General features: G+C 43.6%; 1 protein-coding gene across 1 annotated transcript in view; it reads right to left on the reverse strand.

Annotated features, from left to right (window-relative positions):
* Positions 1 to 223: 223 nt before the first annotated feature.
* The window catches only part of GYS2 (glycogen synthase 2), a gene marked incomplete at both ends in the record, with an annotated part of 34011 nt that continues 14827 nt past the window's right edge, over positions 224 to 19407 (reverse strand). The window contains 12 exons of the mRNA XM_080706323.1: positions 224 to 445; positions 2506 to 2586; positions 3869 to 4032; positions 4947 to 5042; positions 6101 to 6227; positions 9298 to 9411; positions 10105 to 10183; positions 11083 to 11142; positions 11787 to 11893; positions 14263 to 14383; positions 14824 to 14941; positions 17370 to 17514. Coding sequence (XP_080562449.1) covers positions 224 to 445; positions 2506 to 2586; positions 3869 to 4032; positions 4947 to 5042; positions 6101 to 6227; positions 9298 to 9411; positions 10105 to 10183; positions 11083 to 11142; positions 11787 to 11893; positions 14263 to 14383; positions 14824 to 14941; positions 17370 to 17514 — 1434 coding nt within the window. The remainder of the gene's footprint in view (positions 446 to 2505; positions 2587 to 3868; positions 4033 to 4946; positions 5043 to 6100; positions 6228 to 9297; positions 9412 to 10104; positions 10184 to 11082; positions 11143 to 11786; positions 11894 to 14262; positions 14384 to 14823; positions 14942 to 17369; positions 17515 to 19407) is intronic.

A 19407-nucleotide genomic window follows, 5' to 3' on the forward strand; every position in this document is an offset into this window, starting at 1 on the left:
TTTTTGCAGTACTGGGGATTGAACCCAGAGCAGAGAATAAATTCTACAGCAATTCAAAGAAGAAGAGGAAGGAGAAGGAGAAGGAGGAGGAGAAGGAGAAGAAGGAGAAGAGGAGAAGGAGGAGGAGGAGGAGGAGGAAGAGGTGACTTTTTTTCTTCTTTTCGAGAATAAGAAACTCTTGCCTTTCTCTTCCTACATCAGCTGTGCTCAGCAAGTGTGCAAATCAGTTCTTATATTCACCATGCAATTTTTTCTTCCCATGAGGAACGTGGCCCAGGGAAAATGGCGACTTAATATTCAGCCGGTCCCTTTCCGCCTCCTCATCCTCGTCATACCGCTCGTCCTCATCCTCGTCTTCCACGTCGCTGCTCTGAGGACTGGGGGTCTGAGACGCAGACGGAGACGGTGGTACCGAGGAAGGCCTGGGGTATTTAAATCCTTCTGTCTGCCAAAGGGAAAAATAAGGCACAGACAGTGCATGACTTCTTGGCTTCTAAGGGCATAAACATTAGGCATTCACATTTAAGTTTTTTTTTTTAATTAGCTCTCTTTGGTGAGGAATGTAGAAATTTCTACCTTACTGCACTTTGATTCTAGTACCACCAAACTCAAGAGAAATTCATTAACTATACCTATTCTTTATTAAGCATTACCACGTGCCACATGCATGTAATCTTATTTGTTTCTTTATTTGTGGTACTGGGGGTGGAATCCAGGGGCATTCTGCTTCCAAGCTACACCCCCTGCCCTATTTTTTATTCTTTATTTTGAAACAGGGTCTCACTGAGTTGCAGAGGGCCTCACTAAGTAGCTGAGGCTGTCCACGAACTGCAATCCTCCTGACTCAGCCTCCCAACTGCTGGAATTACAACTGTGTGCCGCCACGCCTGGCTTCCTTTAATTATTTTAACAATGCTCTGGTAGATTTGTTCTCCTTAACAAAAGAAGTTTGAGGTCAAAAGCCTTGCCCTAGGCCACACAGCACAGTCTGTGGTACAAGCAAGGCTGGGCACCAAGTCTGTGAGCAGTCTGCAGCATTTTGTCTCCACTGCGGATGCCGACAGTCTCTTTCACCTTCAGGATGTGGGCAACTGGACCTACGATGGGGAGCCGCCACCAGAAGCAATCCTGGAAGCCAGGCCACGGAGGCAACCCTGGAACTCCACCAGTGGCTGTCATTTTAGTTAAGGAGCAAATGTCCCCGGGATTTTATCTCGGTACCTAAGATTCCCTAAGAATACACATTCCATAAACAGGCACACATGTGTGTCAGGTGCACACTGGGTACCAGGATGCTACCAAGGCAATGAGCTAAAGCAGGATGCCCACCCCCGTAAGAGCTCACACTTGAGCCAGGAGGGAAGAGCATGGAAGTGTGGCCCTGCTCCTCACGCTGGACGGCAACTGCTTTGCACATTATCAAGTCATGAGCACAGGCTCATTTCAAGGCTCAGATATTTTTTTCCCCTAAAATTCATACCAAAAATAAATTAAAAAAATAAAAAGAGCTGCCAGTTCCTAAAGCTAAATTGAATCTTTTTATTTTGGGGGGAGGAGGAATGAGAAATGAATCTAGTAGTGCTCTACTATTGAGCTAATCTTTTTTATTTTATTTTATTTATTTAGAGACAGGATTTTACTAAGTTGCTTGGGCTGGCCTTAAACTTGCTATCCTCCTGCCTCAGCTTCCTGAGAAGCTGGTAATACAGGCATATGCCACCCTCCCTCACCAAGGTGGATGTTATATCTGCCACCTGGGGGACAGCGCCCTAAAGACAGCTAGTTCTCATATTACTGCGTAGATTTCTGCAAGGTCTAATGTCACTACAGAGAGATGCCTGCTTCAGACTGTTTCTTGTCCTGTCCCCTCCCTGTCTAAGTGAGGCTGGTGGGGGATGTGGCCCGAGGAAGTTCTTAGAATATAAATGTCTAATTGGTCTTTAGAAGAAGACTTCCTGGTGGGCACCACTGAATGGAAGAAAAAATGTTTATCTGGTCCAATTTCTCCTGACAAGCTTGAATTCACTCTTTTCATTCTTGCCAAGTGGTTACTCTACATTTAAATATCTCCTTGGACAGAAAACCCTGGTGAAGCCGCCCAGCTTATTCTTGAACAACTCCCAAGAGAATGGATGCCCTACAGAACCACTTCAAGCTTTAAGGCAGGGACAGGGCCTTACTAAGGGCATGAATTATGTGTCTACTCATTCCACGCACAAGGGTAACTCTGAATCAAGGGCTTTGAGATAGTCTGGTTTCTGAGTTCCTGGACTCTTTGCTCTAGCTCAGCACTTTGATATAATATATGATATGATATAATATCTATAATGATATGATGCATAATACTATATAATATAATGTATCAAATATATTGCATAGTATAATAGCACATGTGCTCAGCTACTTTCAAGTTAAAAAGTATGGTTAGAGCTTATCATAAGTAAAAAATTTGTCTTTCAGAACAAAACAACAACAACAACAAAACCCAATACATTAAATATTTACCGCTGGTGGTGAAGTGGGTTCCATGTGGAATTTATCTGGAAAAGCTTTGCTTAATGTCAGGTGTCTGGCATGCTGGTAATACTGTTGATAAAAAGCCGATTCATGGGTTAAGGAAAGATTGGATATATCAATTAACAACTTATTACATAAAGTCTTATTCTCCTAATTAAAAGATGCTTACACACACACACACACACACACACACTCATCATAAAGTGGCAGAATCCATGCATCCTGAGTTTGAGAATTAGGGGATAAATGACAATTTATAGTCTTATTACCTTTCAGTGCACAGACAATGGAATACTACAAACAGTTGGGGGGAAGAGCAAAGCCGGCCACACCAAGCCCCAAACTGAGCACTAAGAACACTGGCTTCATTCTATAGAGACGCACGTGGCATGGGAGAAAGATGAGGCATTAAGTTAGAAACAACTTCTGCCGGGCGTGGTGGCGCAGGCTTGCAATCCCCGCGCTGGGGAGGCTGAGACAGGAGGATTGTGCAGGTTTGAAGCCAGCCTCAGCTACTTAGTGAGGCTCTCAGCAACTTAGTGAGACCCTGTTTCCAAATAAAATATAAAATAGGTCTGGGAGTATAGCCTGGAGGTAGAAAGTCCCTGGTTCCATCCCTAGTACCACACACATACACACACACACACACACACACACACACAGAAACATAACTTCTAAGAGACTCGTCTTTCTGTTTTCATTAAAAAAAAAGATGAAAATAAAAATAAAGATAGTAAAATTAGCCTTCCACATTGAAATAAGCCTTGGTATTACAGCGTAATGCTCAGAAACTCAGTCAGTGGCAGCGCCTGTCACTTGGCTGGGAGGCTTCGGCTTCCCGGTATATTAGGCTGATACCTATGTGAAGGCAAGCCAATGTGTTTATTATTAAGTCTTTGGGCTGTAAGATAGTGAACATCTACGGTTAGACCCACTGACATTCCGAAGGAAACATTCCCGGCACTTGTTATTCTGGAAAGCGCTCTCACTTCCACCCGACTGCAGAGGAAGAAGGTACTCACACTGTGCCTTGAGGGACAGAGCGAGGGCTTCCCCTCTGTTCTGGGAACTGGTTCTGCACACTTGCGATGCATTAAGTCAATCACTGGCGATAGAATTGTCAGCTTTGTAGCTAGGCCAAGAAGACCTGCTGGTATAGATGGGCTCTAACTAATTCATGAGAAAATTGGGTTTGGAATTTTGAACATTCCCATAAAACATACAAGAGCACATTGCAATGTTAGTGATTATGATATCGAATTGACTTTCCAGATTATGACTAAAACCAGCACTTTAGTAGTCCCGTGGAATTCTTAAAGTGGCCCTCCATGTTTACCAAAAACCTGCTTACTCTGCCTAAGTATCTCCAGTCCAGAAGATCGGAGAGCCTCTCGGTGCGGTTCCTCTGGATGATTCTTTGGCGGCGTGACTGTTTGCAGAACCCGTAGAGAAACTGAGTCAGCTGATTGCAAGAATCGTCTGGAGAGCGGAACCGCCGGTCAACAATGTAAATACCTGAAGACCACAGAAGTCAAAAAACAGGTAAAAAACAAAACAAAACAGTGCTAATCTTAAAACAGTTCTCCTATTTATTATCTCTTACAGTCTACCAAAAACCTCATGTATCATCTATTTGCTGACTCCACGATTGCCTCCTTCAGGTTCCTTTACGAAGGCTCTCTTTCTTTGGTAATCGCCATAGAAAGGCTTAAAGCCATCACTGACACACAGCCAGCAGAGTGGACCTTACTGAGAAAAATACAGCCATCTAGGCAAAAGCTGGAGCACGGATTCTCCAGGGCTGCTCGCTAACCAGAACCTTGGGGTGAGACGAGTGTTTTGAGGGTTCCCTATTGTTCCCACTGTGCAGCCGTGATTGACCACTCTATCCTGGGGGAAAGCAGCCAGGTAAAGGGGGTATAAATGTGAGGACAAGAGAAGTGGCTGGGCATCTGCAGAGGACTCGCCCCATTCTAACTTTTCTTGGGGATGGGCAATACAAACAGACGATGGTACAGACTCTCCTGCTATCTTAAACAATTTAACTTCTAACTTGACATAGACCTGGAAGAACAATAGTACATGTGTTCTATGTATAATGACCATTATATGTACTCTAAGACCGTGACACTGGTAATATTCCTTCTAGGAAGAGATGGGCCAAACCCGGCTGCAGAGAAAAAACAATGACAAGCAAAAGAACGACGTCAAGTTTGTCCAGGTCTTGTTCTCCATCTGCACTTTGTTTTCTCACCCAATATATTGACCATTAATAGCGTTCTTATCTATGGACCCCATAATTAAATCAACTTTTAATTAAACGAGAAGGGTGCACATCAGGATGGCTTTAGACCTTGACTCTGTAAGACCTGGTGCCCTACGTGATTGGGGTCATTTGTCCGCACTAGGAAGATGATGAGAATCGTCACCATAAGCAGTAGGATCAGCCACGTGCTCCTGCATGAAACAACCAAAGCCAGAGAGGTTCGTTGTCACGCTGGGGATGCCCATGACGGTGCACTCAGCTGCCGGAGAAAGAGACAAAGGCCTGAGTTTCCACCAGCCCCTGCCTTCTCATATTCATGCAGAGGAGAAAAGAGCCCCAGCTGGCCTAGGAATCGCAGGGCCTGCTCCATGTCAGGGCAGTACTGAGCTCTATGCGTGCATTATTAACACACCCAGACTTCTTGCAAAACCTATGAAGAGATGCTTTCATTGTCCCCATCCTACAGGCGAAGATGTGGAAGCCCAGAGAGGCCAAGTAATCTGTCCCACTTCACAAGGGCAAAGGATGTGGGAGGGCTGGGACTCAAGCCCGGTGCCCCCTCCAGATCTCTTGCTCTGACCAGCGACCTACTGTGTCTTGGGTTCAAACTGGACCTTATCCATTGTTTTTGGGGGAGAGTTTATTGACCTTTCCATCTTGGATTGAGACTACCTTATCAGTTTTTCCTATTCTGAGACTCCAGCTCTTGGACCCCTGGACAAGCTCTCTGCATGCAGATGGCCACTTGGGACTGTACTGCTTTGGACTGTGAGCTTATTTGATAAATTCACCTTTAATATATATATTACACTACATGTTTCTTTAACCATGTTATTGTATTTCCTATTACAAATTAAATACATACATTCATTTTTAAAAAGTATTCTCCTGAAATATGTTTTAGAGAACTATGTTGTTAGAATACTGTTTTATTACTGTTTTGCTCTACTTTCAAACAATGTCTTATTTCTATTTACAGATCGGATTGGGTAGAGAAAAAACTTTTTTTCTTTGTATACAGTGATGCAATAACTCAAATACTCAATAAAATATGCCCAGTGATGTTATAATTCATGTAATCTTTGGCTTTCCTCTTAGGTTGGGATCTACAAAGCATAAAATTGACCCTTGAGAGAGATTCCAACCAAAACCCTTTCATAAAACAAACTTAAAAGAAAAGCAGCTTAGTAGAAAGCACATATGAACTTTATATATATATATATATATATATATATATATATATATATATATATGCTCATAAAATAATATACAGACACTAAAACCCAAGAGACTCCATGATCTGCGCATGTCACGTACCTGGAGTGTAACCCCAGGGCTCATAGTATGACGGGAACACTCCAAGATGGCAGCCACGGACAAACTCTCCATAATCCATGGGCAGTAAGGGACTCGTGGAAGAGAGAAATTCTGGGTGCAAAATCACCTAGAAAAGGAAAACTCCAATTTTTTTAAAAAATATGAAATATAGCAAAAATTTCCCTATGATTTGGTTATTTCAATACTATAGAACCCTATGTTCTGTATCTAATCTGTAGGCTCAGCTTTTCTTTAGGCTCCAAGTTTAGATTGCAGGACAGGGAATTTCCATGCCCAATTTTACTCTCACACCAAACTACATCTTCCAATCTGGCCTTGGTCAGCAAAGACGGTTATATTTGGTTCTGTAACAAACAACCCCTGTACTATTTATCACTTTGTTCACAGTTCAGGCAGGAAAGAGGGGAGCTATTTAGTGGACAATGGTGGCAGGACCCACACATGAATTAGCTGACTGAGATGAACTGAGAGACAGAGAGATGGTCTAAGAATTCCCTCTAGGTGAGATCATACCAGAAGACCCAACCCAAGCCACCATTCTCTCTCCTAGAGGCTACTGCCTCCTACCACATCTCCACCATTCTCTCTCTCTCCTAGAGGCTACTGCCTCCTACCACCTCTCCACCATTCTCTCTCTCTCCTACAGGCTACTGCCTCCTACCACATCTCCACCATTCTCTCTCTCTCCTACAGGCTACTGCCTCCTACCACCTCTCCACCATTCTCTCTCTCTCTCCTAGAGGCTACTGCCTCCTACCACCTCTCCACCATTCTCTCTCTCTCTCTCCTACAGGCTATTGCCTCCTACCACATCTCCACCATTCTCTCTCTCTCTCCTACAGGCTACTGCCTCCTACCACATCTCCACCATTCTCTCTCTCTCCTACAGGCTATTGCCTCCTACCACATCTCCACCATTCTCTCTCTCTCCTACAGGCTACTGCCTCCTACCACCTCTCCACCATTCTCTCTCTCTCTCTCCTACAGGCTATTGCCTCCTACCACATCTCCACCATTCTCTCTCTCTCTCCTACAGGCTACTGCCTCCTACCACATCTCCACCATTCTCTCTCTCTCCTACAGGCTATTGCCTCCTACCACATCTCCACCATTCTCTCTCTCTCCTACAGGCTACTGCCTCCTACCACATCTCCACCATTCTCTCTCTCTCCTACAGGCTACTGCCTCCTACCACCTCTCCACCATTCTCTCTCTCTCCTACAGGCTACTGCCTCCTACCACCTCTCTACCATTCTCTCTCCTAGAGGCTACTGCCTCCTACCACATCTCCACCATTCTCTCTCTCTCCTACAGGCTATTGCCTCCTACCACCTCTCCCTGCTTCCAGGCCATGAGTCTCTACTCAACACAGCAATGGCAGTGACCCATAAAAACGTCAGCCACTCCCCTGCTCAAAATCCTTTCCACTCAGAGTAAGAGGCAGCACATTTACCATGGCCAGTTGCCATGATGTGCTAGTGTTTTAAAACAGTATAAATAGCTATTTATAAATACAAATATCTCTTTCTATATATTTATTATAACTTCTTTTGCAGAACAGAGGATTGAACCCGGGGGCATTCTACCTTGGAGCCACACCCCAAGCTCTATTTTTTTTTAATTCTTTATTTTGAAACAGGGTCCCACTAAGTTGCAGAGGGCCTCACTAAGTAGCTGAGGCTGTCCGCAAACTTGGGATCCTCCTGTCTCAGTCTCCCAAGTGCTGGGATTACAAATGTGTACCACCATGTCCTGCTTATTATACCTTGTAATCACATCAGTGATATGCAAAATACAATTTCCAAATAAGAAAAGGTGTACATGAAAAACCAGCATACAGATGCTTATGTCAGCTTTATTCATAATTGCCAAAATTTAGATGCAACCAAAATGTCCTTCAGTAGGTGAATAGATAAATAAATCCCAGTACACACAAACAATGGACTATTGTGCTAAAATAAATAAGTTAGCAGGCTATGAAGAGGGGTAGGGGAGGCTTCGAGAGAGGGGGGGAGAGAAGAAGAAGAAGAAGAAGAAGAAGAAGAAGAAGAAGAAGGAGGAGGAGGAGGAGGAGGAGGAGGAGGAGGAGGAGGAGGAGGAGGAGGAGGAGGGAGAAGAAGGAGGAGGAGGAAGGAGGAGGAAGAGGATGGAGAAGAAGGAGGATGGTGAAGAAGGAGGATGAGGAGGATGGAGAAGAAGGAGGATGAGGAGGATGGAGAAGAAGGAGGATGGAGAAGGAGGATGAGGAAAGAGGAGGAAGAGGAGGAGGAGGAGGAGGAGGAGGAGGAGGAGGAGGAGGAGGAGGAGGGAGGGAGAAGGAAAGGAGGAAAGAAAAGCTTCCTAGGAATGGCAGGAACAAGAGCCCATACCAGTCTGCAGAGCCTAAAGGTAAACAGCAATCTCTATGTTCCAGGACAGCACAGAGGGTCAAAGAAGAAGTTCCTAACACGCTGAACTCCCAAGGAAGTCATCTGCTAAAAAGTGAGAGGAAAGAAAGGGGGACTGCGGAAGGTTGATAACAGCTGGGGATGATGGATTTCGGGCGCGGAGGGATGGAGCTGGGAGGAGTTAAGCAATTGTGTGTTCATCTCTGCGCTCTACACCCAGCCTAGACCCAGCAGACTCAGCAAACATCTCCAGGCTAAGCCCCACAGAACCAGAAAACAGGCCTTCTTGACATAAATACCCTCAGCAAGTCATCCCGTACCTGGTCATGGGAGCCACTCAAAGATCAAGGAAGGGTCTATAGAAGACTCCATAAGCATACATTTTCTAAAACCAAGAGCTTCTCAGATTTTACCCCTTGATATTAAACTTTATCAGGAATAAACACAATTCATGTTAATATTGGACTCCTCCATTCAAGTAATTCCTAGACTATATTTGCATCATTAAGATTAGATAATTTCTTACGCTTGTTGGTAGCGCTGTGCAATAAATTAGATGCTAGAATTGTAACTCCAAAGCGTGAGTGCGCTTCAGTTTTCAAGAATGGTGCCCAAATAGTTATCATTCTCTGCCAAAATGCTCCTCAAAGCGAGAAGCAGAACTGGTTTTCTTTCGGAAAGCTTAAGATATTTGTGATAGATGTTAACCTAAGAGACGTTTCCGGTCAAGGCTGCAAAATGGATTCTGTGACCGGGGCGGCCACAGAGCCCAGGCGGTGGGCAGAATACCTTGACTCTGTCTGTTCGGCTGTTGAAAAGCCCAATCCGTCGGATGGTGCTGAGGATAGGGTCCGTGGAGTCATCGATCATGTTGTGGGTGGTCACGGGAGGCAGAGATTGTCGCTGTGGTGACAGGGACCAAAGTCAGTTGAGGGAGGAAGTGGTACATGTGTGAGTGACTGAGCAATAGGCGCTGCTCCTGGACCTTTGAGGGGACACTGATGACGGCATTCTGTGAGTGCTTGGAGGACGAGAATGGGCCCAACAACTCTTTTCCCAGACTGGGAAGGACGGGGCCACTCACTGTACGAAAAGGTCTAGGCGTTGTGACTGCTTTGGGGACATGGTTGAAACCTGAGGGTGTCCGGGAATTTTAATTAAGACCAATCACTCTGGGATCTTCTGGCAGAGCTGGCTTCCTCTACCCAGCACCTGTTTGACAAGGGTTCAGGTGCATGCCCAGCACATCTGTTTTACCATTCTTGTGAAAATTCCATTCAACTAAGAAATGGCCACTTTTTTCTCTTCTGTGATGCAAATCTTATGCTTTTGGAAAATTTTAAGTTTTCTTTTTCCTTAGAGTAGTACACACAATTTTTAAACTGGATATATTAGTTCTAAATGGATTCTACAGGTAGATACAAAGATAAAAGAAGCCCTCAAAACTATTAAAAAATGAACATTTAAGTGATTGTGCAAGAATATCTTTTCTCTCAGATCTAAATATTTCCCCAGTCAGAACATCCCAACAAATTAAAACATTTGCCTAGATTGATTCAATAATTATAAAAATGGTGGGCAGTTTTTCCTTTTTACCTGAGTTGAAAAGATGGCTCTCTTCATAATTGTTAGGTCATCTCGGTCCAAAATATTATTCATGTCAGGAATTTCTCCTCTGTGAGAAAAGCAGTGTTAATAATAAAAGTAAAAACAGCTGCCAGGCATGGTGGCACACATCTGCAATCCCAGTTCTTGGGAAGCTGAGACAGGAGAATTACAGGTCTTAGGACGGCCTCAGCAAATAGTCAGACTCTCACCAACCTATGGAGACCCTGTTTCCGAATAAGAAATAGAACCAGGCTGGGGGTATAACTTGAAGGTAGAAGCCTGTGAGGTTCAGTCCCCAGAACCACACACAGCAAAAGAAATCTGGCACTAATTAAGTACTGTCTAAGTGTCAGGCATATACATCTATATTATATGTTTCATTTATATCACTATTTATTAAGTAAAGATGTTAACCTGGATTTAACCTATAAGTAAATGCGTGTGTGTGTGTGTGTGTGTGTGTGTGTGTGTGTGTGTGTATAGTATGGGGGATTAAACCCAGAGCAGTTCTATTTCTCAGACATACCTCCAGTCCTGTTTTATTTTGAGACAGGTCTCAGTAGGTTTCTGAGGCTGACTTTGAACCTGCTCTCCTTCTGTCTCAGCCTCTAAAGTACTGAAATCCAGGCGTGTGCCACCATGCCTGGCTAGTAAATGAGTACTGAATACAGAAGTTAAGTCAGTCTTTATTTTGACTTGACATCTCCCTCAGCCAGATTGAATATTAACTTGTAACGTGTCCCGCTGGTTTGAACCCAACCACATCAACGACAGACAGTGTTCTCACGAAAACAAACTGTGTTCTGCTGTTTGCAAGTGAAGGTAAAACACTGCTCGCCAGACATAACACATTTTCAAAGCCTATTAATTGCTTTATTTTTGGAAGAAAACCCATACATTAGAGTGTCTACACTGTTAAGTTTAAATAGTGAATCTCTAAATATGTGACATATTCCCAGCACCTACCTTAATAATCCATCATAGAGTTTCCTTCCAAACTTTTCCTTCATCGAATGGACAGTGTCCCTGTTTGAAATACAAGAGTCTCAACTTTAGACGGTGGCAGGGCTCTTGATCTCTGAGCGTCATGCTGATGCTGTGGTTTCAACAACGTTCTTTGAAATTACAGATCTCTTTTGGAGAGCCTCTTATTTGCCTATGTTCTAGCTGAGCTTGAATGAAAAACTTCCAGCTCTGGGACAACACAGCACCCCAACCAGCCCAGAAACTTTCAAATTCTCTGCCTGGTGATAGCCCGGGGCGACCGAGAGTCAGGAGGAGCACCGATGGAGGTAGAGCCAGAATGATTGGGGGAATCGATTGATAATCTGGGCTGAGGATGGAGGAAGGTATCACATGGATCTTACTACATTGATATATGCTCTCAAATTTCCCCAATAAAAAGTTAAGACATATTCAACCCATCTCTAAAGATTCCTGCAGGGGCCAGCTCCTCCCTCGGCTACTGGTTCCGGAGTTTCTAACAAGGCCTACGATGTTACGGGCGTCACGTAATCTAACACAGTAGCGCAAAGAGAAGAGAACCAAGCAACACGTATGCAGAGCGAGCCCAAGGAGGAAATGGCGATGGAGGAGCGCTCTCAGACACCACGCACAGGACGATTCCCTTTCCATTGATTGCTGGAGAATGTTCACAAGACGGAGATTACCAGAGCTGTTTTCTCACCGCCTGGCCTTTCAGTGTCTCCACATTGAAGTTGTTTGTCTTGGCAGGCATAATGAAAAACGCCACCACGGTGACGTGGCTTTTGTGCATCTGATGAGGGTTGGAAAACACAACGAAGTCAGCTCCCAAAGATAAAAGTCAACACACGTGACGGGCGTACCTTAAACCTTGAAGAAGACTGATTTTTTTAAATGCCACTAGACCAAAGAGAATATTTATTTATGATTCTCAAAGAAATTATTTTCATCCTCTGGAGACTGACTCAGAAGTTTCCATTTAAAGCTGGCTTGCAGTCGATATCTGCCGATTAAGAGTTTGAAGACTCATATTTTCATGACACTTGTCATCTAGAATAGGCAACAATTGCTATTGATAGCACTGTGATTTTCTAAGGCTAAAATATAACTTTACTGAAAACTAGTATGGCAAAGTAAAAATCGATTCTTTATAATGTTGGATTAGAAATATAATGAGAAAGCGGGGCGTGGTGGCACAGGCATATAAGCCCAGTTCTTCAGAGGCTGAGACCGGAGGATTGGAGTTCTCAGACAGCCTCAGCTACTTAGTGAGGCCCTCTGCAACTTAGTGAGACCCTGTTTTAAATTAAAGAATTAAAAAAAAAATAGGGCAGGGTTATAGCTCAGAGGTCGAATGCCCCTGGGTTCAATCCCAAGCAACAAAAAATAAAAGAACTATAATGAGGATTTTATTCTAGCTTGTCCTTTGTATTTTTTAGTGTGTCCATGTCAATTTATACACATAGATTATTTATATTTTTCCTGTTAACTTTCTTGATTGTTACCATGTGACATTTTGGTTGGGGGGGGGCCTTAAGTAAAGGAGCACGCGCAGGCTCAGCACTGTGTGAATCAGCGCTCTACTAGGACTGAGACCTTGTTTCAAAATAAGATAATATCAGGCAGCGGTGTAGCTTGGAGGTAGAATGCCCCTGGGTTCAATCCCTAGTACTACAAAAAATAGAAATAAAAAAGTAAGAAAATAATCATGTGCAATAGACATTCTCCTTGTTAATGCCAGAAGAAAGCTATGAGGGTTTAATGTTTTATCTAAGCTCCTATAACAGGTGTAGTAGTAAATATCAAACTAAAGCTGGTGTTTTTGTAACGTAAAGTCTATGCTTCCTTTTTCTCTTCCCACAAATATGATGATTGTCCTCACACCTCTGGCAGTTTTGGGCCTAGAAGCACCAACTTGAACTGTGAACACAAGTACACATGTACGTCCATATACGCCGGAGTGACTGTCTCCTGAGTGTGGGGCACTTTGCCATCAAGCATGTGACCTCTAGGGCCTGACACTCTGTTTAGAAACTCTACGAGACCCATGGGATAAGGAACTCACCCCTGGAGCAGCCAGTACACTCCCAAAGAATAAATGTGCTCCATGAAAAAAGAATGCCCCTTTTCACTTCTTCAAGTACTCTAATTACCTTATTGCCTAGTTTAATAGTAATAAGTTTTTATTGTCACATCTAAAAATAAATGGAGATTTAGTAATTGTCTAGAAAGATTCATTTTTTTTTAATTTTTGCAATACTGGGGATTGAATCCAGGGGCATTCTACCTCTGAGGTACACCTTTATCCCTATTTTATTTTTCTTTATTTTGAAACAGGGTCTCACTGAGTTGCAGAGGGCCTCACTAAGTAGCTGAGGCTGTCCATGAACGTGCGATCCTCCTGTCTCAGCCTCCCAAGTACTGGGATGACAAGTGTGCGCCACCACGCCCGGCTTTGGAACTTCTTCCAGTGCTCACTTCCCTGCATCTAAAACGATTCACATTGTTGGAAGTGAGAACTTCCTCCTCCCTCCTTAATGTTTCTGGGTGGTAGGATGCCTGCTGGATTAGCTTGAACATGGGGAGGAGGTGGGCCGGGAGGAGCCGAGTTGGCCTCTGTCTGTGCTGTTCTACTGAGTGTTCCTGTCTGTCCGTGTCACTCTGAAGGCTGCTTCAGTGGGGGAGGGGGCGGTGCCTGTGGTGAGATGGCTGGGGCCCGCCAAGGCTCAGTGTTAGGATCCCTGTGGTCGTAGGCTCAAGCCATATCTCTGTTGCTACGGAGACCTATCCAAGCCACATGTTCATGGAGCTAAAAAGAAAGAGTGATATTTTGCTTTTGATTTGCTTGACTTCTTCACACATCTTTCAAATGATTGCAAATTCCTGTGAGGGAAAAGGGATGTTCTAGGGATGGCTTAAACACAGCACGTACTACCTGAGGGTCTACGATACGGACTTGATAACACAGAGGTAAGTGTACAAGTGAGCAATGTGGTATCTCTAGTGTGTGAATTAAAGGGTGGAGCTGTCCTCAGAATAAGGGTCTCCCTTGAATTCCCCAGAAGCAGATAGCCTCTTGGAAACGAATGAGCCAGAGAGCCTGTGTCCTCTCACAGAAGGAAGCCCTCCCTACGAGGAGGTGCCGTGCTCAGAGCTCCTTACCCTCAGCAGGAAATTTAGCCTGGACAAGGATTCTAGGAAGATGTCCGCGCCCTTGTTTGAAAACTCATACCTCCCAGCGATGAAAAAAAATAGAGTCTTCTCTAGATCAAAGTCCAGATGACTAAAAGCAAAACAAAACAAAACAAATTTCCAATGAAGTAAAGCAACTGCAACAGAATATACTACGCGCGGATTCTGTTAAAACACATGGGGCTGGGAGCGAGACACCGATTGCGGCAACCCTGTTTTCTCCCTACTAAAGATCTGGAAAATCATATCCTACTGTATATATACACACACACATACATATATATTTACATATGTATATATACATGTATATATACATACATATATACATATATGTATGTATATGATTATATGTATATATAAAATATATATAAATAATATACAAAATATGTAAAAGCATATGCTACTGTATATATCCATATCTATCCCTAAATATTTCTCTATAGATATCTATCTATATAGAGAGATAGACACAGATAGAGATAGATATCTAGAGATAGATAGATGGAGAGATATAAAAGAAGGAATGCATACCCGTAGAAGTGACCTCGAACGAAATCTTGGATCCTGGCCTTGTACATGGCATGCAGATTTTGGAACTCATGCACCGCTGAGAACTTCTTAACACTCAAGCCGTTGGGAGTGATTACGTCTGGAAAAGCCAAACACAGTAATGAAATTCTCCATCGAGAGGCGGCACCATGACAGGAAAGAAGGTTTCAGCCCGTGCTCCTGCCTCGTGGGTAGATGTGGAATTGCAAAGCGCTCTTACTCGCCGACAGAGGTAAAAGTGTAGCGTTTGCTCTGCAGTAAGAATATTAAGATAGAATTTCACCACCCCACAGTGTTTAAGAGGATGCTCTTCAAGGGTACTATCCCAGCAAGGGCACCTTTCATGTGTGAATAGTCCCCCTCTCAATTTTGTTTCATCCTGTAGATTAACTGATTAAACTGTCACGAGTGTAGAGAATCAGTCAAGTGATGGCTTTGTTACTAGAAGCCGTTCGCTCACATCACTGGTCTTGGGACGGTTTATATGTTTAATGATCTACTCACACTGCACTGACTTCTTGCACCACAACACATCGGCAGGTTTCACAATTCCCATGAACGCCACCACGTGAGCCCAGCCCTCGTGGGAAAGGAGCTCGATCGAAGTGTTTATAGTTCTGTTGGAACTTCCAGGCAAAGCCAGCCCGTGGGCGGCCAGGAATACCAGCGAGAACACGGGAAATCCTAGACTGCAATCTGTACGGAAGAGTAACTGGGAACTCTTCCGAGCCTTACAATGAGCCAGGCACAAAAGCTGGGTTCCTCCTATGTACTAATTCTTTAAATTATTGCAGTGATTCTACATAAGAGGTGGGATTGCCATCCACAGTGTGCAGACAGGGCGCCAGGGCACGAAGTAGCTTTTAGAGTGTCGCACAGTATTGCATCCAGAGAACTTGGCACTAAGCCCTTGCTTTTCCTCACTACTCCGTAGCTGTTCCCCTAAGAAAATAAAACTTTAACCGCCAATTGAGTAAGCAAGACCAGAATAATCTTGGGGAATACCTATTTTTATAAGACAGAAGACAGTAGAAAAGCTCTTAGAGGCCCCGGAAAGGGCCATCCTGGAGATAAGTTACAACGCGTGGCCCCTGAAATCGAAGGCAAGACGGGGGTGCTCATCACTTTTGATACCAAGGGATGTTGCTGTTTTTTTTTATGAAAAGCAATTTTAAGTCAGTGTTGAAATTTAAAATCCAGAATTCTAGGGGCCAATAAAAATGAGCGGCAACTACAGTTTTATTCTTTAGATATCCCTGGCCGCAGGAGAAAGGAGGGGATTGTGTAAATTTTTGACAGGGTCATGACCTCAATAAAAATAATTTCATTTTAGAATAGAAAGAAAAAAAATACATTCTTGTAAGCTCACAAAGAAGATAGTGTCGAGAGAAAAAAATGGGGAGAGAGATGAGTATATTATTGGAATAAAATCCTGTAAAAAGCACAAGAGTGAGAATCCAAGAAAATCTTTGAAAAGAAAAATAATACCATCAATGATTATGCTGCTGCTATTGATTACGGGAATCCCTGGGGTCCTGTTGCTGTTGTATCCACTAACACCTAAAAAGCCCTCTTCTGGTTACTCAAGGGGATTTGAAAGTGAGACGGTGAGAGGGGAGACCAAAGGAATCGGGCGAGGGGAGTCCACTGTAAAGACCACCTGGTTGCAGAAAACAGAAACCTACTAACAACGGCTCAAGGGCAAAACGGGGAATTAATTCATAGGATGCTGGTGTGTCTCGTGGTGAGGATTCAGCTGGATTACGAGAATGCCTTCAAACCATACTGTGAAGCACTGTGCAGAAGCTAAGAAGGCCCTCTCCCTGTGTCTGCTTCTGCTTCATAAAGCATTTTGTTGTGTTTTATCTTCCTTTGTATCTGGCAGAACCAAATACAGAAATGGACACTCCCAACAAACAGACGATAAGCCATGCCGCAGTGGTGCACTCAAACCAAGGCATGTCCGTTCAGATTCCGGCCCCGGGGAGCATCCTGATCAGCCCTGCTGAAGCCAGGTGTCTACGCTGGGCCCAATCAGCTGTGGCCAGGAGTTAGGACCATGCGTCTTGAAAATGCTTCTCTGCAATGCACTCTGGGTGGGTTTCAAAATCGCTTCCAGAAAAAACTTTGCAAGGAGATCTGGAGGGACGTAAAATAGCAAGTTTCTACCCAACGGTACCAAGGAGGCAATATTATAAGAGGAGGGCTGAGATGATTACATAAATTTCTACGTTCCTTGCTTTCGTTTTCTTAAAAGAGCGATGTCCAGTCAGTTCCTTACAGGTACCGAGTCATTATGACAGCTTCATTCATACTGGAGCATAGCTCATTCATTCAATAAACACCTACTGGCCTCTTGCTACTCCCTATGCACCTACTGAAATCAAGAATTAAAATATGTATGAAGGTTTGATCATAGTGCATGCAGGGGTTTTTTTTCTGTTGTTATATGCTAGAGAAACAAAAATCCTCATTCTCCAGCGCCCTTTGGAACCGAAGGCACTGGCAGGCCAAGGCGTGGCCATTACCTGGCTTCCTCTTCAGCATGTGCTCCGCCTCGATGGCCGTTATCTCCGACACAGTGGTGAACACGTGTGCGCAGTGGACCGCGGCCCTCTCCATGCAGTAACGGTGGTAGATCTGCCTCTCCCCCGCCTCCTTGTCGATGTCGAACTGTGAAGACAAGCGAATAAAGCAGAACCTCAGATTTCACCAAGTGTTTTTTCCTTGAGGTTGCATGAAATGGTAAGGTCACCACCACCACCAAAAAAAAGTACCAATAAATTTTGGTTAAACCCACTGCAAAGCTGGACGTGGTAGGGTATGCTTGTAAGGCCAGCACTTGGGACGCTTAGATAGACAGGAGGATCCTAGATTCAAGAGCACCTTCTGCAATGAGTGAGACTCTCATAAAACTAGCAAGACCCTGTCTCAAAATAAAGAATAAAAAAGAGGGCTGGCATGTATCTCAGAGATAGAATGTCCCTGGGTTCAATCCCAGTACCCAAAACCAAACAAGCAAAAACCAGAGCTAAAAAAAAATGAGTAACTATTAATGTTTTAAAAATCACTTTTCGCCAGCTGTGGTGGTACACACCTATAATGCCAGTACTTGGGAGGCTGAGACAAGAGGATCACAGGTTGAAGGCCAGCTTCAGCTACTCACGGAGACCCTGCTGACCTCATAACAGGTCCTCATAAAGCCAGGAATGTACGCTGCTTCTGCCTCCCCCAGCCATGGGGATCCCTTATCTGGGGGATCTCCAGAGTCCTGAATGGCCACACCTCTGACCTTAGACCTCGGTCACCCATGTCTATTCCCCGCCATACATAGCCTGCAGAGTGAAATCTCTGGTCATTCCAACATCTAATACCTCTCTGGACCTGGATCTTCTGTCAGTGAGTCTTACTTTCTTGAGTTTTCATGTGTGCCCACAACAACTTTTTATTCAACCCTGGACAATATGTACAAAAGAGCAAAAGTCCATCAAACCGGTCCAGCAAAAGAGGAGGGTCACCCTGTAACCTGAAGCTAACTCAGAGGAAGGCGTTAAGAATCCATCAAACAATGTCCGAAGGCTTCCTCTTCATTTTCTAATCCCAAACAGAACTGTCCTCAGATTTCCATCCAGGAAATACTGTCAGTATTAAACAAAAAGAGTCCAAAATATAAGAAAATTAAAGATCTTTGCACGTTCTAGTCGGGGAGTAACTGATCACTGACTGGCCTTAATGCGAGTGAGTTTGGAAACAACTTCTTGAAAGTTCTCAAAAAATTAATAAGCTGATTGAAAGTAATTGCAAGACTTTTAGCTAATAAATTGTGCTTAAAAAAAAAACCCTGTAAGCCAAGCAGACTTAATATTAACAAAAAGTGCTTCCAGTCAGCAATTATTAGTTGAGTACAATAGTTTGAATCTTTCTGCTTTTGCAAGAATTGGATTTTTTTTTCTTGGTGGTCTGGTTTTCCCATGTTAATGTGCCTGAGTCAGAATTTGCTGAACCTGATCCTGAACTGATGCACAATTTCCCTCAAAGACTCAACCAGGATTTTTCCTTATGGTGAACTTCTAAAAATATTTCATGTGTATAAGTTGGTGTTTTCCTATATCACCCACATCTAACCTCCTTGTGAGTCTGGGGCCTTCTGTCGTGGAAGTAGATTTAGCTCAGAAGCTAACTGCTAACTTGTTATCTACTAGTTGCCGGACAGAAGAGTTCACTATGGAGATGCTCTAGGGTTTGCCTAAGCTTATGTACTCCAACCACATGGGCTCTATATTGTGTAGATATCTATGAATATAAGATATCTAATATACTTGAAGACAGTATGCTTCATAAAGACATAGGCTATATATTGTATACATATATATGTGTTATCTAATCATACTTGAAGACAATCTGCTATAAATACTAGCCTTTATATTAAAAATAAACTTATATAACTATGTACCATGATGCATTTGTTCCCTAAAAATAAAACTAGCTCAGTGTGCTGGCTCACACCTGGAATCAACAGGCTGAGACAGGAGGGTCACAGGTTCAAGGACAGGCTTGGCAATTTAT

The sequence above is a fragment of the Muscardinus avellanarius genome (genome assembly GCF_963383645.1).
Source record: "Muscardinus avellanarius genome assembly, chromosome: 11".
Lineage (NCBI taxonomy): Eukaryota > Metazoa > Chordata > Mammalia > Rodentia > Gliridae > Muscardinus > Muscardinus avellanarius.